At 33.2% G+C, this 20296-nt stretch overlaps 1 protein-coding gene across 50 annotated transcripts in view; it reads left to right on the plus strand.

Moving 5' to 3' along the window:
- RIMS1 (regulating synaptic membrane exocytosis 1) overlaps window positions 1-20296 on the plus strand; it is a 462299-nt gene that overhangs the window by 380544 nt on the left and 61459 nt on the right. For 28 of the 50 annotated variants that reach the window (XM_045543826.1, XM_045543853.1, XM_045543834.1 and 25 more), the window contains one exon: window positions 18047-18282. The exons of 17 other annotated variants lie outside the window; for them this stretch is intronic. In XM_045543826.1, the coding sequence (XP_045399782.1) occupies window positions 18047-18282 (236 nt within the window). The remainder of the gene's footprint in view (window positions 1-18046; window positions 18283-20296) is intronic. 5 more of the 50 variants (XM_045543836.1, XM_045543840.1, XM_045543833.1 and 2 more) reach the window with 1 other exon arrangement.

The raw sequence follows: 20296 nt of genomic DNA on the forward strand, positions 1-20296 counted from the left end.
AATAATTTCAAATGCCCCTTATTTCACAATAATTCTTCAGTTCAGTAAGAGAAAATTTAAAAATAATCTTTGGATGTTTTGTGATAGCATATGAAAGTACTGAAATGAAAAATTATTTGCTTTTGTAATAGCTCAAAATAAACTAATGAAACTTTTATATAGTCACCAATTACTATGCCTGTTTACATCAGATGTAATCAAGAGGTAGTATTTTTATTTTAGCTACCCACAGCTAATTTTACATGCCTGCATATCATACTACGGAAAAACAAAGTTTACTGAGATCTACAAAAGCACTAAAAAAAGAGAGAAGAAAGTATCATGGAAATTAGATGACAAGGACAGATAAATCTGAACACAGTGAAAAGTACTGACTATATGAGAAAAAAATCTATTTTAGTGACCTTCTAGAGTCTTCTTTGACAGCATCTTCTTGGTTTTAATAGTTTAAAGTCAATGAACTATTGCCACAATTATTTCCCATGAACAGATTAAAGCTGTAAAGAGATGCGAAGAATGTGACATGTGCCTTTTAAAAAGACTCTATGGAAAATACATTTATATATCACTACATCACACTTACTAATACATTATTTGACTAAAACAATCACCATACCATATATAAATTGTTATACCATTGTCATATTCATGACTTAATGAAAATACTGCTTCAGCTACAAATATAAGTAACACAACAGTTTTGATAATAGCCAACTCACCTTGAGACATGTGAGTAGCTTTTCCTGGTTAGGTCCTGCCTTGCAAACCATTTGAGACTGCAGTTTGATGTGAAGCAGCACTAATTCAATTTGAGACATTTCCAACATGCTTTGTTTTTACCTTGTGCTATGTTTACTATAGATTTACTAATATATGTTTAGTTAAATTCTAGGAAACTCAGTGACATATAAGATAAATGCTTATGTATAATAGACAATGAAAATGGTCATTTATAATGAAGTTTTTAAATTTTAATACAAAGCAGGAATATGTTATATTACTGGGTGGGTTTATCTGTGGCAAAGATCATTTGTGATTAGATCTTAGGGACTACTCCCTTTTGGGGAAAATAACTATACAATGTTGTTTATGGAATTTTAAAAGTACATTGTAACATTTCATTATTTGTAGAAATCCCTGTAGCTTTATTTCCTTTGTTATAATTGAATTAGATTTTGGGGGTAACAATTTGAGGTCCTTTTTTTAAACCAGTCATTTTGCCATTTAATAACTAATACAGCCTTAAACATCCTTAATATAACTTGTCTTGTGGTAATTGCAACACATCAAAGGCAAAGGATCAAATAGGTGGCCTTGAGGAAGTCCTCATGTGCTATAAATGTGTCATTATATGTTTATATTTGCATAGTGGAGAACCAACTGCTGATTACAAACATAGCAGTCAGTATTATGTGGATTGGTAACTAATCGTTTTAATGGCCCCCAGGCATTAACTCTGGCTTTCAACATTAAATACCTATTCTTTGGGCAAATTCTGTACTTCTGCAACAATTAAACTATTATTTGGAATGGATACAATACCCTTTCACTCTGAACCAATGCTTCCTAAACTTCACCTATTTCACGTGTCACTTTCACAAATTTTGCTATAACTCTGTAACACCTATGCTATCATATTTTTAAATTTATTACAAATATTGTGATTTATTAAGTATCTTTTATGTGTACCAGGTATTCTGATAGGTGGCTTACATGCAATATCATTATTGCTAAACAGCCCTATCATGTAATTGTTAGTAGTCTCATTTTACAGAAAAAGAGAAAAGTGAAGCGACCTTTATTGAATTCACATGGCCACTAAGTGGCAAAGCCATAATTGAGAGCCTGCCAGCCCAGCTCCAAAACACTTTCCTCCATCTAACCTAAACTTTCTATTGTAATTATAGCACAATATGTAGATCACACAAAGGATATAAATAATAATAAATGCTCATGTACATACCAACAAGCTTAAAAAGTCAAATATTACCATTATAGCTGAATCCCTTTGACCTCCTGACCCAATCCCATCTCCATATTTCAGCCCCAATCTGCCACTGATCTGAATGCTAGCTCTGTCCTTTGTCAAGTCTTTAAAACTTCTAAGCCTATTCTAGCCTACATTTCATGGATCTAGTGTCTATTCCTGTACCAATACTACTGTATCATAATTAATCCAGCTTATTGATATAACTCATAATACATACCATAGTAGTACAAGTTCCCCCATCTCATCTTTATTCTTTATCAGGAGTATCATGGGTGTTTTTGTCCTTTGTTCTTACATATTAATTTTAGAATAAGGGTATTAAGTTCTCCAAAATAAATGCTTGATTTGTAACTATATTAAAAGTATAAATTGATTTAGGAGGAATCAGCATCTTTAGAAAATTGAGTCTTCCAACATTGTATGACTCAAATGATATTTTTTCATATATTTCAGTGAAGTTTTAGAATTTTCTCTATACAGTTTATGCATAGCTGTTGTAGATATGGTCATACATACCACATATTTTTGATACTGTCATGGACAGTATCTTTTTTCTTTATATTTTCTACATAGTGCTCTTTCATAGGAATAAGAGTAGTTTTTCTATTTTTCTAATACCATATTATCATTTAAGTCTCACATTTTTCTGTAAATGCTACTTTATCTCTGTCCCACTAATTTTGGTTTTAATATGTTCATTTTTGTTTCATTTTAAGTATGTTTAAATTTCATCACATTTTTATTTCTTTCATTCACTAGTTACTTAGAAGTAATTTTTAAATTTACAAATGTCTGGAGTATTTTTTATAATTTTTTATGTATTTTTAGCTTAATTGCCTTAATGGTAGTGTGGTCAGAGTATGGTTTTTTTGGTTCTGATTATTTGAACATTTTTGAAGTTTGATTTATGGTGTAATTGTTGGTCATTTTGTAAATATTACACATGTGGTTTGACAAGAATGTGTATCTCTAAATGTTAAGTTAGAGTTATCCATATAGCCAATACTTGAAGTTTATTATTCACACTGTTCAAAACTTCTGTTACATTACTAATATTTTACCTGTCAATTTGTTATTACTCAGAATGCTCAGTTAAAATCCCTCCAATTTTGATGAGAATTTGTCAACTTATTATTCTGTCCATTTTTTCTTTGATGAGATTATTTAATCAGGCTCAGGTTCAGAATTCTTTTATCTTCCTGGTGATTTAACTCTTTTATAATTAGGTAGTAAATCTCTTTATGCCTAAAAGAGATATTTTTTGTTTGGAAGGCTACTTTGTCTTATATGAGAACACAAGCTTTTTAAAATTAGTTTTCATTCATTGAGAGTCATGGCTCATGGGGATTTTATTTCTAATTCCTCACTGGGCCTGGACCCAAGGCTCTAAATTTCTCATCTGTGAAACCTTCCAAAACATTCATCATCCACTTATGAACCTGTTTTCTTTTCCCTTCTGGTCTTTTGGTTAAGGAGATGTGCCTTTCTTTTTTGTGAGCTCGAGTTTGTATTTTAACAGGTATTTGTTTTAATTTTCCCAGCATCTCTAGGCATTTGGAAGTGAAAGGAGTTTTCAGAATATATCATCGACCACATTTCCAGAAATAAAAGTTCATATTTGATGTGTTACTATTTTCCTGATTTTTAAAAAATTTAATCACTTTAAAAGGATAATGCTTTAAAAGAAATTAATTAATGAGGAAAAATTTGTAGGTGTGAAAAGTAAAAAGAATCACAACTCTAGAGACTTTATGCCAAGTTAAAGGTAAAATTCAAGGACAGAGCAAAGAGTTGGATCTTGAACCAGAAGTAAGATCTAAGGTACTTAAGAACATAATAATCAGGGACATAGAGGGAGAAGGTGAAGGGAGCTGAGGACTGGAAAACTCTCGGGAAGGAAGAGAGCTGTTAACAGAGACAGGACTATTTGAGTCATGAGGTAGAATGGAAGCTGGGAAATGGGGAACTAATATGAGGGTAAATAAAGGCAGATACAGCTCAACCTGAGGAAGAGATTCTGGTGACTCAGAGGATATTGGAATTTCAGGGGGAAGAATGGAGTGGTCATGAGATTAAGGGAGTGGTTAGTGATCATTAAATAAAGGACATCCTGCAATCAGAGTTTGAGGGCTGCCAGCCGGCCCTTAGAGACTGCTTTGGACTCAGATGCCAATCTGGTTTAGTCGGCTATGGCTTGATACTGTTACTAGCCAATATTGAGAGCTTCAGCAAGTGTACAACTTCTATAGACCTTGATTTATTTTTCTGTTTAGTCACATGTTCATTCATTTACTCATTCACCGGTCATTTGCTGGGTCCTGCTTATGTGCAGGTACTAAATACTAAATATCTGGTGCAAAAAAAAAAAAAAAAACATGATCCCTAGCTCTATGGCTTTAAGTAGATTTTAATATATATGTAATCATAATATGTGTATAACTGACAGATGAGAATTATTCCTGCCACTCCTACCTCACAGGACTGTGAGAATAAAATACAATAGTGTATTTTAGAATGCTTTGAAAGTATAGCATTATGCTATATAACTCAGTTTCTGCTTAAATGGTATGAAGTATTAGATGAGTTACTTTATACTTTTAAAAGTTATCTTTAAAAGTCTTAGGGACCTGATTGCTACCATATAATATGGCACAACAGCTTTCAGAATTTGGATTTTGATTACTAATATTTACTTTTACTTTCCTGCATGGTGCGTTGGATGAATTTAAGTATTGTCTTTCACTCTTGAGGAGTTCAGTTTTATTAGAGTTTTTGGAGTTCAGTTTTCAAAGTTGTGCCTATGGAGTGCTTGTGTTCTAATGAATGTTGTTGTGTCCAGGAGTTGCATTATAGCTGGGAAAAAAACTGTCCATGGAGCGGGAAAAAAACTAAAGGATGAGGCAAATACTTAGATTGCAGTACGCCAGCAGCTTCAACTAAAGCAGTTCTACTAGTATTTGTTTTGTATATTGAAGGTCTATGAAATAGTTTATTTTAAAGGAAGAGGGGTACTGCTGCTTTAAAAAGCATAATGTAAATCAAAATATGTGGCACAATAAATCCTACTGCTATGATTTCCAAGGAAAAATTAAATATGAGATCTTGTTCTAATTCTCTAGTAATTAAATATTTTTGAATGAAGGTAGTGCCATAATTTGGGTGAAAGATTATGAAATATGTAGTGAGTCTTCAGGATAGTATGCTAAGAAAAAACTGCAATTTCAAAGAAAAGGAACACACTGGTCTATTTTGGTCTTAGTTCGTCTGTTTTTCTGCTATATATTTTGTTTATTAATTATACACTTAGTATATGAGGTAGATGAAATACTTGTTATTGCTTTTTAGCTTTACAAAGCATAATAGAGATTGCCCAGAGGAATATATCTTATTTCCAAGTTCGTTGCTTCAGTTTGCATGGTTAACAGACTTTATACTACTCTTGATATATGTCAAATTTAAAGTGTTTTCACTTTACCTTTTTTATTTATTTAGAAAGTCATCCTTTAAAGCTATGTTTCTTTACTCATTTTAATGTATGATTACCTTGATTTCAAATAAGCTGTCTTAAAGCATAGCCATGATAACCAAGTGTGGATTAATTAATATTTGCTAATCGAACACATAGTACATATGCAGTATAATGAACAAAGAAAGCACAGACCTTGAAATGCCCTCGTGTTTTGATGTTCACTGAATATTATACACCAGCTTTTATTGAAGAGTATGTGTGTGTGTGTAATTGCATCAAAACTAAGTGGACTATAATCAACAATAAGTTAGGGTTTACTTTGAAATAACTAAAAGAGTAGAATTGGAATGTTCTAACACAAAAAAATGTTAAATGCCTGAGGTTATGCATACCCCAATTACTCTGATTAATTCATATTGTATTCCTGTGTCAAAACATCACATGTACTCTATAAAAATACACAACTATTATATACCTATAATAATTAAAAATAAAATAAAGCAATTGCAGTAAAAAAGTATATGTACTAAATATAAGTTTCAATATTGTAGAATGAAAAAAAGAAGAACTCAATACAAGCTATACAGATATTTAAATGATATTATGAACAACTTTATACCAATAGGTTTTACAACTCAGATCAGGATGATCAAACTGTGGCCAACAGGTGGGTTGAATAAATTGATTATAATTGTGTGTGTGTGTGTATATATATATATATATATATATATAATTGCATTTATAATAGATTGGAAATACATGAGGATATATATTTTTAACTGGCTATTTGTAGTCATTAAGACACCTAAAACAACACTTCTTGGCATAAATATGAAAACATAATTGGTTTGTTTAGTTTTGAACAGAACAATAATAGTTTCCACACTATTATCCACCCAATTCCCAAATTAAAAAACTGGAAGCAATCCTAATTTTTGACTCTCCCCAGTCCCTCTTCGAGTGCAGTGTTTCTCAATCTTATTTTTCATTTTTACCCCCATATGATCTTTTAGATATTCTTTTCCTAATCGCCCTCCCGACATGAAATTTTAATTCCACAGATACACTGTATCTGTTTATATATAGTGTGACTCTATGGAGGGCCATTAACCATGGTATTATTTTTAATATTTTATTGTTCCCTCTACCTTCACCAAGAATCAGTTATCCCCCTCTAGGGGCAATATCGCTCCCATTGAGAATGCGTGTTCAAATGAGTTATCAAGTCCTATTGATGTTACTTCTCAAAGAGACCTGTTGATCACAGCTTTAAGATTACAGAGAACAGGGCCGGGCACGGTGGCTCACGCCTGTAATCCTAGCACTCTGGGAGGCCAAGGCGGGTGGATCGCTCGAGGTCAGGAGTTCCAGACCAGCCTGAGCAAGAGCGAGACCCCGTCTCTACTAAAAATAGAAAGAAATTATCTGGCCAACTAAAATATATATAGAATAAAAAAATTAGCCGGGCATGGTGGCGCATGCCTGTAGTCCCAGCTACCCGGGAGGCTGAGGCAGTAGGATCGCTTAAGCCCAGGAGTTTGAGGTTGCTGTGAGCTAGGCTGACGCCATGGCACTCACTCTAGCCAGGGCAACAAAGCGACACTCTGTCTCAAAAAAAAACAAAAAAAAAGATTACAGAGAACAGATGACTTTACTCCTTTCTAATTTTATAAAAAAAGACTAAAAACTTCTTCTAACATGAAACTAGGAGACAACCACATCCCTAAATTATAAACTGTAGGAAACAGCTTTCAAATTCAGTGAAATCTGGACCAAAATGAGGGGAAATGCCAAGAGTAGATTCTGATTTATTCAGCTATTGAATAGAATGTAGAGTTCTCTAAAATAAATGGCATAACCTTAAAAAGCCTAACCAAAATTCCCATCTAGAATCTGTGAGGACAAGGGAAATGTTTAGCCCTGGAACACCTTGAGACAATATTTTTACACCCTAGAGTAGCAGATGACATCAACACAGAGGAGGAGCATCACAGGTCTGCCATTCTATGGGAGATGCAGAGTACTAGGGGACTGCATACAGGAATCACTGTGGCAAAAGCTATTCAGTATAATTCACAAAGAAGTAAACTGCTATAGCACAATTTTAACATACTCTTCTTTACTAAGCCTGTGAAGATTTTGATAACAACATAACTGGTCTGTATAATTCTACCTTTATTCAAAAATAAGCAATAATATGACATGGTCATAGTTCCAGGCATGACAATATAGCTTGTATCACACTAACTTTCCCACATATAAATCTATAAAAGGTAAACAAGAACAAATAATGAACAGCAAAACCATTGGAAGGCATTTGGGAGCAACAGAGCAGGCAGAAATTTGAGGAGCTTCAATCTTCGAAAGAGGGGAAGAACACAAAGTAAGAGATAAATTTACCCTGGTTTCCTCTGAAGGTACTTTCCAAATTGGTGACATAGGATATAGAGCCAAAGTAGAGAACAGTGGTCTTACTAGACTGAGAAAATAGATGTCATAGTTCAGAAACCAACAGAGAAGCAGAAAATTATGGATGGAAGGCTTCAAAATTTGCTACAGATTTTCCTAATTTGTTGACTAGTGAGCTGTGCATGCACAGGGAAGATTCCAAGACAGCAAACAAAAAGCAGCAGCTGAAAGGCTAACAAGCCAAGCATAGCTTCTAGCAGCTGCCCAGTGCTGGGGAGATGAATTTGACTTCAAGTTCCCAAAGTTAGAGGGGTCTGATAAGCACCTTTGATTTCTTGCACGTGCCTCAGAAGGACCAAACTCTACAAATAGCCATTACAGTCTATGAGTATTGGCAAAGCTTTAAACCCAACTCTATACAGGAAAAAGATGAAATCTTTCTGTCAATCAAAAGAAAATTTTGCCCTTTTTGGAGGAAAATAACATCATCCAGAGCCTCTACAGGTTTTCATCCACAATATTAGACATTTAATTAAAATTTATGAGTCAAACTTAAAAAGGAAAAAAGGACTACCTTACTAAACACTAAGAAAAGAGTTAGCAAATAGAGACTTGATTAATATGTTCAAGAAACCAAAGGAGAGCAGATGTGTTTAGCAGAGACCTGGAATCAATTTTAACAATTAAATGACAATTCCTCTTTGTATGGAACCAGAGAAGACCCCATTTTGTAAAACTAAAAGAATATCAAAAAAACTAAAAGAACATCAAAAAAATCAGTGGCATATCAAAAACAGCAAAACCAAGGATTAGTGAGCTGGTTGGTAGAAAGTATGTGAATCGATGCCCAGAGAGAAAAGAAAGAGAGATACTGGAGGAGAACATAGGAAACATGTGGAATGTGATGAAAAGGTCCAGTGAACATATGATTTGGAGTCTCAGAAGGAGAGGAAATGGCAGAAGCAATACCTGAATACTGAGACACAAGCTTAGAATTTTCCAAAAGTTATAAAAGACATCAAATTACAAATCCAAAATCTTTACATCCCAACAGTATATGAAGAGGAAAAAATCTAGCAATATCACAATCAAAGTACAGAAAACTAAAGAAAAAATATTTATTAAAACAGTCTCAGGGTAAAAAAAATATTCAGGGAAGCAAGGCAAGGATTTTGGCTAAAATTTCAACAAATTATGCAACCCCAAAAGTCAGTAGAATGACCAAAAGAAAGAATGCTGAAAGGAAAAAATGAAAACTTCCAACTTATAATTTTATGCTTAATAAATAGCATAAATATTGCCCAGCAAGAATATCTTTAGGAAAATAAATGAATGCACAGATAAGATAGGTAGATAGATAGATAAAACAACTAAGAATTCATCACCAGCAGATTTGCACTACAAAAAATACTAATGGGAATTCTTCATGTTGAAAAAAGTGTGTCCAATTGGAAGCACTAAACTTGAGATAGAATAAAGAATACTGGAAAGAAGTAATAATGATAACATCTTGTGGTAGTTAAAACATACGTAAAAGCAAAAATATATAAAATACCTGGATGAGAAGTGGGAGGGGAGCAAATGGAATTAAGCTGTTGTACAGTTCTTGCATTATTTTGAAAGTGGTAAAATTTCTAACTTAAGGGTGATTTTAATAAGTTAAGGTGCATGTCTTAATCTTTAAGGTAGACACTAATAGCATAATAGAAGAATGCACAACTCAGATGCTAATAGTGGAGAAATGTGGAGTAATAAAAATACCTAATTAAACTTGTTAGGCAAAAAGGAGAAGTAAAAAAACAAATGAGATTATTAAAAATAAACTATAAGTGGTAGACTTAACTCCAGCTATGTCAGTAATTGCATCAAAAGTAAATAGACTAAATATAAGTTACAACATTGTAGAAAGAAGAAAGGAAGATATCAATACAGGTTATACAGATACTTAAAAGATATTATGAACAACTTTATGCCAAAAGGTTTTACAACTCAGATCAGGTTGCTCAAACTATGGCCAACAGGTGGGTTGAAAAAAATTGATTACAATTGTCTTTCAGTCCGTTTGTCGTTAATTTAAGAGTGGAGACCATCTTTACATAGTCCCTCATGTTTTTTTCTGAAAGCATCCTCACTTTCTGAAAGATTTTTTACACCCTTATCTTTTTATCCTATTCCAAAATTTTCTTCCAGCCACCTTACATTGGAATAATGAACCAAACTCAGGCAACTAAAAGTTCAGATTTGATTGTCTTATGAGCCATCACTTGTGTATATCTAGAGATAACAAAATCTTTTTTTTATTTTTATACTTCCCCCCCACCCATACTTTGAGGGCAATTTACAAAGTCTTTTTAGTCTATGTTAGGGAAAGTGAGCTCATGATGTTTTAATTTTATCAAGTTTTTTAAAATTCTTGTTTGAAATGCGTTTCTTGTCTATTACCATAACTTAATTGATTCTGTGTGCATTCCTTGTTTGTATTTTATCATCTCTGCAATCAGTACATGATGGCATGTCACAGTTTAAGTAGTATTTTTTCCTTCTTATAAATTATATAAATTGATCTCATGGAGATAGAGAGTAGAATGATTGTTACCAGAGGGTGGGAAGCGTAATGGAAAGGAGAAGATAAAGAGGGGATAGTTAATGGGTACAAAAATATAGTTAGATGAAATGAATAAGATGTAGTAGTCAGTAGCACAAAAGAGTGACTATAGTTATTAATAATTTATTTTGTATTTTTAAATAACTAAACGAATAGAGTTGGAATGTTCCCAACACAAAGAAATGAAAAATGCTTGAAGTGATGGATACCCCAGTTACTCTGATTACTACACACTGTATGCCTGTTTTAAAACATCACAAGTACTCCATAAATATTTACAGCTATTATGTATCCATAAAAATTTTAAAAAATCTTAAAAATGCAAGAAATGGCAAATCTAAGCAAAGCTTCTTTAAAAAAATAATGATGTATCAATATTGATAGAATATTTGATTTGGTTGAATTTATGTAGATTTTTTACCACCTTTGCCATTTATGCCTAATTATATCATACCAAATCATATGTGTAATTTACAATGTGAGCCAAAGTGTTATTACCACCAGGCTTTGCCTTCAGTACCTACCAGAATGAGGTCCCCTAAAATCTGCTAAAGTTTGGGTTATGGCCTTCTCTACTACTAGTAGATCCTGTGCATAGAAGAAATACCAGATCAGTTTCATGCACATGCTTTTTAAGTGTTGGTTGTACATAAGGAACTCCTGTTACTTAATGGCTATCTCACCATTCCTGATTGAATGAAATCTGTTCTCAACTAAATATTCTAAGATCAATTAGTCACTCTAAGAGAAACCAAATTTCAATCTTGCATTAATATATTTATCAGTAAAAGATTCACAGACCTTTCTTATTAAATTATGAGAATTTCCATCAAATATAGCCAGTTAGAAAGGTATAATTTAATTGTAATCGTTCTTCAGACTTACTATTGATAGCTACAATGAACTGGGGTAGATAATTCACATTTCTTCAAACTTTTTGTACTTTAATGTAATCACCCAAGTTCTTTTACTATCTTCATTCACATTTCAGGTATTTTACTATAGGAAACAATTTCTACCTTTTTCTTTGATAAAGAAAAATACTTCCATTCCATATCTTGAATATGTATTTATATATGTTTGTCACTGTTGTTTTTAGTTTAGAAATCAACTACCCATATTAATAACAATTTTTAACATAAGCTTCTATTTCATGGTCAAAACTCAGAGGTAGATAATCAAGCATAACAGGCTGTGCATGCATGCAGTTTAGCTGCCCAGTAGGTTAGACAGAACACATAATAAAACATCCTACACCCAACATCTCCCTTGGACATTTTCTCAGAGTTGCAAAAATGAGAATTAACCTTTACATCATCCAAATGTAAAGCCACTCTATAACATATAAAAGTTAGAGACATCTTTCAAATATTCATATATATGTATATTTTTTCTTGACTATTAACCAAGTTTTTACATCCTAACTTACTTAGAAATTGTCCTTATATTCAAGTATTTTTATTAACTAATTAAATTTAATATTAATACTAGGTCTTAAAATTAAAGTTCCATTGGAAATTATGTTTAAGCTGATATTTCAACCATCTTAATTATTGTTGATATAGAGTTTTTTTCAGAATTATAGGTTGATTTAATTATATCATTTTCATTTTTCATAACCTTAAACATTATTGGAATAAATGTTAGCATGTACATTAAGTAAAACCAGTATGGGAAGTTTAGGAATTCTGGAATAATTTGTTCTTCCATGAGAAAACCAAGCTAAATCTTAAAAAATAAAATTGTTTGCATATGTTACCTACCACTTATAAAATCTGGAAGGAGACATAAAAGTCTTTTTTAAAAAATTGAGCTATGATTCACATACTGTAAAATTCATTCTTTTAAAGTGTACAAATCTGTGGTTTTTAGTGTATTCACTACATTGTGCAACCATCACCACTATCTAATTCCAGAAATTTTTTTTATCATCCTTCAAATAAACCCAAAACCCATTAGCAGTCACTCCCAATTTCCTCTTCACTAGCCCCTAGCAACCACTAATCTATCTGTCTTTATGGATTGGACAATTAGATATTTCATTTAAATGGAATCATACAATATGTAGGCTTTTATAACTGGCTTCTTTCATATAGTATAATGTTTTCAACTTCATCCATGTTGTAACATCAATCAGTATTTCATTTCTTTTTATGGTTGACAATATTCCATTGTATAGATATACCACATTTTGTTTCTCCATTCATCAGTTGTTGGACATTTGGATTGTTTCCATTTTTGACAGTTATGAATAGTGTTGGTATGAATATTCATATGTAAGAGTTTGTGTGGATATATGTTTTCAATTCTCTTATGTATATACCTAGGAATGGAATTGCTGGTTCAGATGGTAACTCTAAGTTACTCTATATTTTAAGTTTAACTGAACTGCCAAAGTGTTTTCTAAAGCAGTTACATCATTTTACATTCCCACCAGCAATTTTGAGGGCTCCAATTTCTCTAGATTCTCGTCAACACTTGTTATTGTCTCTTTTTTATTATAGCCATCCCAGTACATGTGAAGTAGAAATCTCATTGTGGTTTTCATAAAGCTGTTGTTAAGACAAAATTATCACACTACGTTGATATCTCCAAAGATTCATTTTGTTTGTGGATTTAGATTCTTAAGTTAAAATTGTTCTGACTTAGCAATTTCTTGAGAATGAATTTTTCTTAAAAGGCTAGCAGTATTCAAAGTATTAAAAATTCAGTTTCTTTCTGCCCTGGGGATTCTTTAGTTCTCTATGTTAGAATTACGTAAGCACTTATTATGTAATAATAATGTAATGATCTATAATACATAGATCAATCATAACAGGAGCTCTATTAAAGTTAAGATGCCTTGAGATCTAATATTTGTCTGCTGGGTGCACACACAGTGAGAGATTTAAGGAGAACTAGCTGCTTTAGCGTTACCACTTAGCCACAGGGTTAAAATTAATGTGTAAACCTAAGCCTGGACTGTAAAGGACTGTTTTTCTCTTGGTGTGCACAAGACATTTTCTTGAGTGATGTAAGTTTTTAGTAGTATGCAAACAAACCGACATGCAAAAAGACTAGCAAACCAGATTTTCTGTCATCCGCCACCCAACTCTCAATATATCCCTGATAAATTGAAATCTGTTGGTCTGCCATCTGACAGATTTCATCCATAGAGAGATTCCCTATTGTTGCTGCCACGAGTTGGGAATGTATTATTAATCACAAGCAAAGAAAAATCAGAGCCAAATTTGCCAAGGACCAGAACCAGAAACAAATAAACAAAACACACATAGAAAAACAGAGTCAAAAGACAGAAAAGAGAAAACTATGCTGTTGCCTTTTAAGATTAAATCTAGACACCAGGAAAAGACATCCCTGGGCTGAGAGACCTCATGAAACACCCTGTTTGGCCAACACTGCTGAAGTAAGGAGTACAGTTGAGCATCGTCATTGAGACTTCCAACACTATCAAAACATAATTCTCAAAACTGAAACATAATCATCAGAAAAATAGTAAATGATGAAGTTTTAATTAACTCATTAGTGAGAAAACCAACAGGATGACAAGCTGGTTCCAAAGATGATCCAAGAAACTCATGTCGTTATGTACACACATGTATAGTCATTGACAAAAAAAAAAAAAGAAATGCTGGAATAGGATTACAAAATTTGATTCAAAACTGAATAATGTGCTCTGAGTCAATAAAACCATGACCTGTTGGTTATTCTGTCTATCAGATAGTAATCATTTGCTTCTTAGCAGTTTTTTTTTCAAATTAACATCTAATTTAAGTTATAAGATATTTGGACCATACTTATAAGAGTAAATATTAAGTTAGAAATTTCACATTTCTCTAGAGATTCAAATGGCTTAGGAGGCCTTCTTAGGGAATGCTCAAGCATGGCATTAAAAGGTATGGTAACTGGCAACTGTTTTTGTGTGTGTACAGTGTTGTTTCTGTCTTAGTTCCCTTAGTTCCAAGTTTGGATACTTTTTTTCCTACTCTGAAGCAATGATTACTCTGAGCAATTGGGTGACTGGATGTCCTTAATGTGATATGGAAGATTAGAGAAGTAACAGGGGTTTTTGTTGGTTTGAATACTTTGTTTGAGAGCCTTACTAGACATATCTAAGCAGGTATGTCAGTTGACAGCTAGATATATAAATCTGGAGTCCAGGGCTGAGTACAGGAAGGAGAAAAACAATTGGAATCCACAGCACGTAGATGTAATATGTAAATGTATGTAATATGTAAATCTTGGGACCAGGTGAAACATCTAGAGAGTTAGTTTCATTTGGAAATATATATGTCAAGGGGCTAGGCACTAAGAAACTTCAATATTTAGTGATAAAAGAGGACTGGGATCCTTCTAATGAGGCACAAGTTTGGAAAATCCATGAGAATGAGGTATTTCAAGACCAAGAGAATAAATACTTTGACAAATGCATGACATATTGAGAGGTCAAAAGGATAGGACTGAGAAGGGATCCACAGGATTTTGCCATGTGGAGTCATTTGATAAAAGGCATTTAGTCAAGTGGTAGGGGCAAAGGCTGATTCAAATTAGTTCAGAAGAGAATAGGAGGAGAAAGGTATAGACAACTCCTTGAGGAGATATTTCAGCAAAAAGTCAGTAACTGGAGGAAGAGAGGGAATCAAAAAGAAAGATGGGTTTTGTGTTTGTTTGATTTTAAAGACAGATTATATCACAGTCTATTTGTATACTGGTAAGTTTTTTTCACTCCCTACTCATAAGTCAGTCCATTCAGCAATGGGAAGGGTGCTGTAGCAAATTGAGTGATGCATAGGGTGCATGCTAATATAAAATATCAGAATCTTTGTATAACCAGTACAAAATAGAAATTGAAGGGCCAGGAGACAACAGTCATGGTGCTGGAGAGATTGTGAAAAGTTTTATAAAGCATAAGAAAGCCTAAAGATGCATCTTAAAGAATTGAGGTACATGTAAATGATAGGACTAGTTTTTCAAGCAACAGAATTAGAACAAATTAAAGCTAAGAAATGGGAGAGTAGAAGACATGCTTGTGACCTTCAGATTGGTTATGTTAATCTTACTGATTAGATCCTCCAAAATCAACCCTCCTCAATTAGTTAGGAGAACTGAAAATGCCTTAATATCTTCTCATTGAAGTATTCTAGCTTCTATAAGAAGCTATACATGTCCTCATATCACATGAGAATGCTTTTCAGCATCTAAACAAGTATTTCATTTTTCAAGGAAAAAATCACCTCTTGTAATTTATTCACACAATCATTTTTAATGGAACTTCTTAACTGCTTCCCACTGGTAACACTTACTATACACATTTCCCTATTTTTCAGAATTTTATTTGTCAACATTGTGGAACATTTCACTACTAGAATTGAGTATCCATGAAAAAAAGTTTTAAATCTTCCCAGCTCATCTTAAATAAATTTTCATGATAGAAATATGATAGAAGACATTTTCCTGTACCTTTAAACTTACTATAACCTAAAGAACATTGTCCAGAATTTCACAATATTATTTTCTGTGGACTAATTTTCAAAATGCAAATTGACAACTGTAATAGAATTCCATTTTTATGGAAATAATAGGGAGAAAAGGTATATGTTAATTGGTCCATACTTTACTATAAAGGTAAAAATAAAATCATCAGAAGAGAGATTTTCAATAACCACTGTAGGGAGTATGCTAAAAAGGTTGATGAGAGTTGAGAAACCACTGATTTCTCAGTTGGCAAGGTGTTTGACTGAGGATGGACATTATGACTGTGAAATTGACTAAATCTGACATTTCTGCATATCCTCCAACCAAATTCTGCAAGTAAAGTAGTAGAAAAAGCAGGTAATAAGAGGTGACTTAAGAAGGGGTGGCAGATTTAGGTAATGCATTCAAATAAATTAGTGAGGACGCAGAAGAAATTGACTGTAATATTTATCAGGAAAGAAAGTCCACTGGAGTTGGGAATATAAATCTCACAGGAATCAGTTTTGGACTGGTTATATATAATACTTTCCTCATTAATGTTTTGAAAGAGTTTGCACCAAATGCATAGCAAAATTATCAGATTGCAAATGACTTTTAAAACTTTGAGTTAATGGAAAGCTGATCAGAATAGAAATAAGAATATTTTATTAGAATTTTGATGTGGACCAATTCAAGTAATGCAGCTAAGGATTAAAAGTTCCGAATTATTCTTAGCAGACAGAGGCCTCAATTTTCAGTTCACAATCCATGAAGGATCCTAAGACCAGTCTTGTCTCTTTTCCATAACTCATACACCTTCCTGATCTTGCCCTCCCACCTTTCTGAACACATCTCATACCAATTTCCCTCTCAACTAAAACACTCATTACATATGTGACCACAAACATGTTATATAATCCCAAGACTGTTTTATCATTTGTAATTTTATTAGGATTTATTTTGAGTCTCGTATTAAAGGTTATCACTGTTAAAAGATCCTGTGTTAGGTAATGTGTAGTTTGTAGTTCAAAACAGAAAATAGAAAATGAAGAATATAAAGATGGTGGTTAGGGTCATATAAGTCAGTTTGTACAAATGTTGTGAGGAAAACTAAAATTAAGAGGATCATTTCAGATAGATCAAACCAGGTCTTTATTGGACCAAAAGGACCAGTCTAGATGGATGATATAGCTGCATATTCAATATAATTTAAAAGACGCTAAGAACCATCCAGGCTCCCCACTTGCCTGCCCTACTGCTCCTCAACTCTCAGACATATGTTTACTTGGCTAGTGGAAAGGGTATTTTTTCCCTGCTAACCTTCCACAGTGCCTAAAATTCTTAGCAATAATGTATTCATTGGAGGAGAGAATGAATCCATTCAGATAAACTAGTACAATCTTGGAACAGAGACAAGTACATTTTGATAGGAAGAAAACAAATAAAGGAGTCTCAGCTTGTAGCATGGAAGTGTGAAGCGCCAAAAGAGGAAAATGAAATGCGGAAGTTTGTGAGGAGATGGAATTTGAAGGGACAAGGAACAAGGAGGGAAAACTTCATCCAAAATCACTTTGTTTGTTTTGCCTCCTTAGCAGTGTAACTTAGACTCATTAAGCCTCAGCAAAAGTGATGTCTGTTAGTTGAAATCCCAAAGGGAAATTAGAACAAAAAAACTGTTTTCATTTCTTAAAACTTATCGTGGCAAATCCAAAGAGTATCAATTTTTTCTGTATTTTTCTTTTAAGGATATATATGAACTTTTCTTACTGATTTAAATATTTTGGTTTTTCTGTGGTATCATAATAACTACAGTTTTTACAAAATTGGTCAGTACCATTTACCTCCCCATGGATAACATTGGTTGCTGCGTTTCTTTTTACCGTCTTAAAAAAGTCTGTTAATTACTCCTTGTTGAAATAGCATTGTTTTAAGCTATGCCTAGTAAATATTTGGGGGCTGGTGATGTGATCTTAAAGTATCTGTAGCTATAGGACTGCTATTCAACTGGCTTTTCCCCCTAAAAAATGTGTCTGGATTACTTCATAAATTAGATTTAGAGTTTCAGTTATGCTGACCTGTAATTTATGGACGCATATATGTTTTTACTTTGTAAATATAGTTCATTTACCCCCAAAATGCAAGGCAGACGGATGGGGACTTCAGGAAGAGCCATCATGAAGAGCACCAGTGTGAGTGGAGAGATGTACACACTGGAGCATAATGACGGCAGCCAGTCGGACACAGCTGTGGGTACAGTTGGAGCAGGTGGAAAAAAACGGAGATCCAGCCTGAGTGCCAAAGTGGTTGCCATAGTATCTCGAAGGAGTAGAAGCACATCTCAACTTAGCCAAACAGGTGAGTGATGCGAATTCAACTTAAACATCTCAAGTCCTTGCTGGAGAGACAAAAGTTGATCTTCGTGCTATGGCTTGTGATGGGATTCTGGTGTGTATTTGGTTCTTCTTTGCAAAGAAAGTTTATTTTTCTGTCTCTGAAAATGTGTTATATGTGTGAGTTTATTTTTTTCCTATGCAGCTCTCTTGACAAGGATTCATTTTTTAATCTATAAAGTGGTCACATACTTTCCTTTAAGTTAAAAAAAATTAAGGCCATATTTACAAATATGCAAGGAAATGCAAAGAAGTATTAAAGATCCAAATTGATTTATATGCAAGAAAAGCAACAGGATTCTCTTTTTCAAAATGTTCCATAATTCAATTACTTATAATTTAGGCTATGTCTATATTTTTTATAGAAAAGAAGGTCAGTTGTGCAACTTGAAATATAGTCTTCAAGGTACTGTATGAAGATAATAATTGAACTGTACTTATTATAGTTTCAATGCAAGCAAAAACCCAGCAGTGATTTTTACTTTAGGAAAATGGTTCAGTGGTTTTATGTGAATAAGAATGTTTTAATATAAATTTGCTTTTCAAATATTTTCTACTGCTTATGAATCTTAAAAGCTTTATGTCCTAAGGGTGTGTGTGTGTGTGTGCATGCACAGAAAGGAGAGTGATTATTTTTGCATTGTGAATAAAATACTGCTTAAAATTATACAGTATTGGTCAGACACATTAGATAATCCAATTGCTATGCTCAATACTATGTAAAAAGGTAAGTGAAATAGTCAACTGATGTCAGTTGTCAGCACCTGTTTTTCCTCTTGTAACCAACATTGGTTCCATTTTCTATTCCTAATAGCAACAGCCTTGTCACAAAATTTACCTATATCAAAAAGCTTCCATAAAATTCTTTTTATATCTCACTTGGCATTCTTTAAAATGTCCCTATTTAAAATTGTATATTCTACTGGATATGTTTACAAGTAAATTAGAAGTAGGAAATTTGAGTTCTCTGAAAATCATAGGATTAGAATGAACCTACGTTAGCTAGCACCCCTCTGATAGATCTGTGTCTCTGTCATCCAGTAAGATGAGTTGTTCTGTTTATTGTGAAAAAAAAAGCATTTGTCTTCCTTAGGATCAGGTTTCTTTAGGAGTATGAGGCATTTTTTATTTTTTTTATTTTTTTCATGATGATGGTTCTTGGTTATTGGTTTTGAGGTAATTATGATTTACAATGTGGAGTGTGGAGAAGGCTTTGACCACCAGACTTCAAAATATTTCGTCACTAAGATGAAATGGAAATGTTCTTTAATGTCTTTAAGGAAACTAGTGTTTCCTATGAGAGAGGCTATAGATTTAGGAGATGGTTTATTTTCTTCCCCCAACTTTCCACAGTCTCTGTCTCTCTCTATGTCTCTGTCTCTGTCTCACCCCCTATCTTTCTGTCTCTTTTTTGTGCTCTTTCTCTCTCTCGCTTCCCCTCTAGTTAGTTCCCTCTAGTAGAGTAGAATAAAATTTTCTTAGTATAAAACATAATAATAATTTTTGTAGGTAGTAGATTCAAATGATTGTTGTCAAAACATTCAGCCCTTTGCTTTGTTAGTTTAAATTTTCCAGTTATGATCATGTATTGACTTTAAAATAATATCTACCTTCCCAGACGTGCACTGTTAATAACTTCCATGAAATACGCTACTTTCAGAGATTTGGTTGCAATGTACAGGTGCAAAAAGGACATTAGATCATGAAGCTCTGAACGCAAAATACATATTTCTTTCGCATAGTGAATCAGTGAATGAACTTTGACTTCTCTCTAAGACTCTGTTTATATAATGGTAGGTTGAACTAGATGTTCTCCTGTGAACTTTCCAGGTGTAAAAGTTTGTTTCTCTTTCTATATCGTAATTTTACCTCTCATTTGATAACCTGTCTTTAGGTTTCATTCTTGATTTTTCTAAAACAAATAACAAATGTTGATAATCCTCAATTATCATTCCTCTTTGTTTTAGTGCATAGCCTGA

Source organism: Lemur catta, chromosome 2 (assembly GCF_020740605.2).
Source record: "Lemur catta isolate mLemCat1 chromosome 2, mLemCat1.pri, whole genome shotgun sequence".
Classification (NCBI taxonomy): Eukaryota; Metazoa; Chordata; class Mammalia; order Primates; family Lemuridae; genus Lemur; species Lemur catta.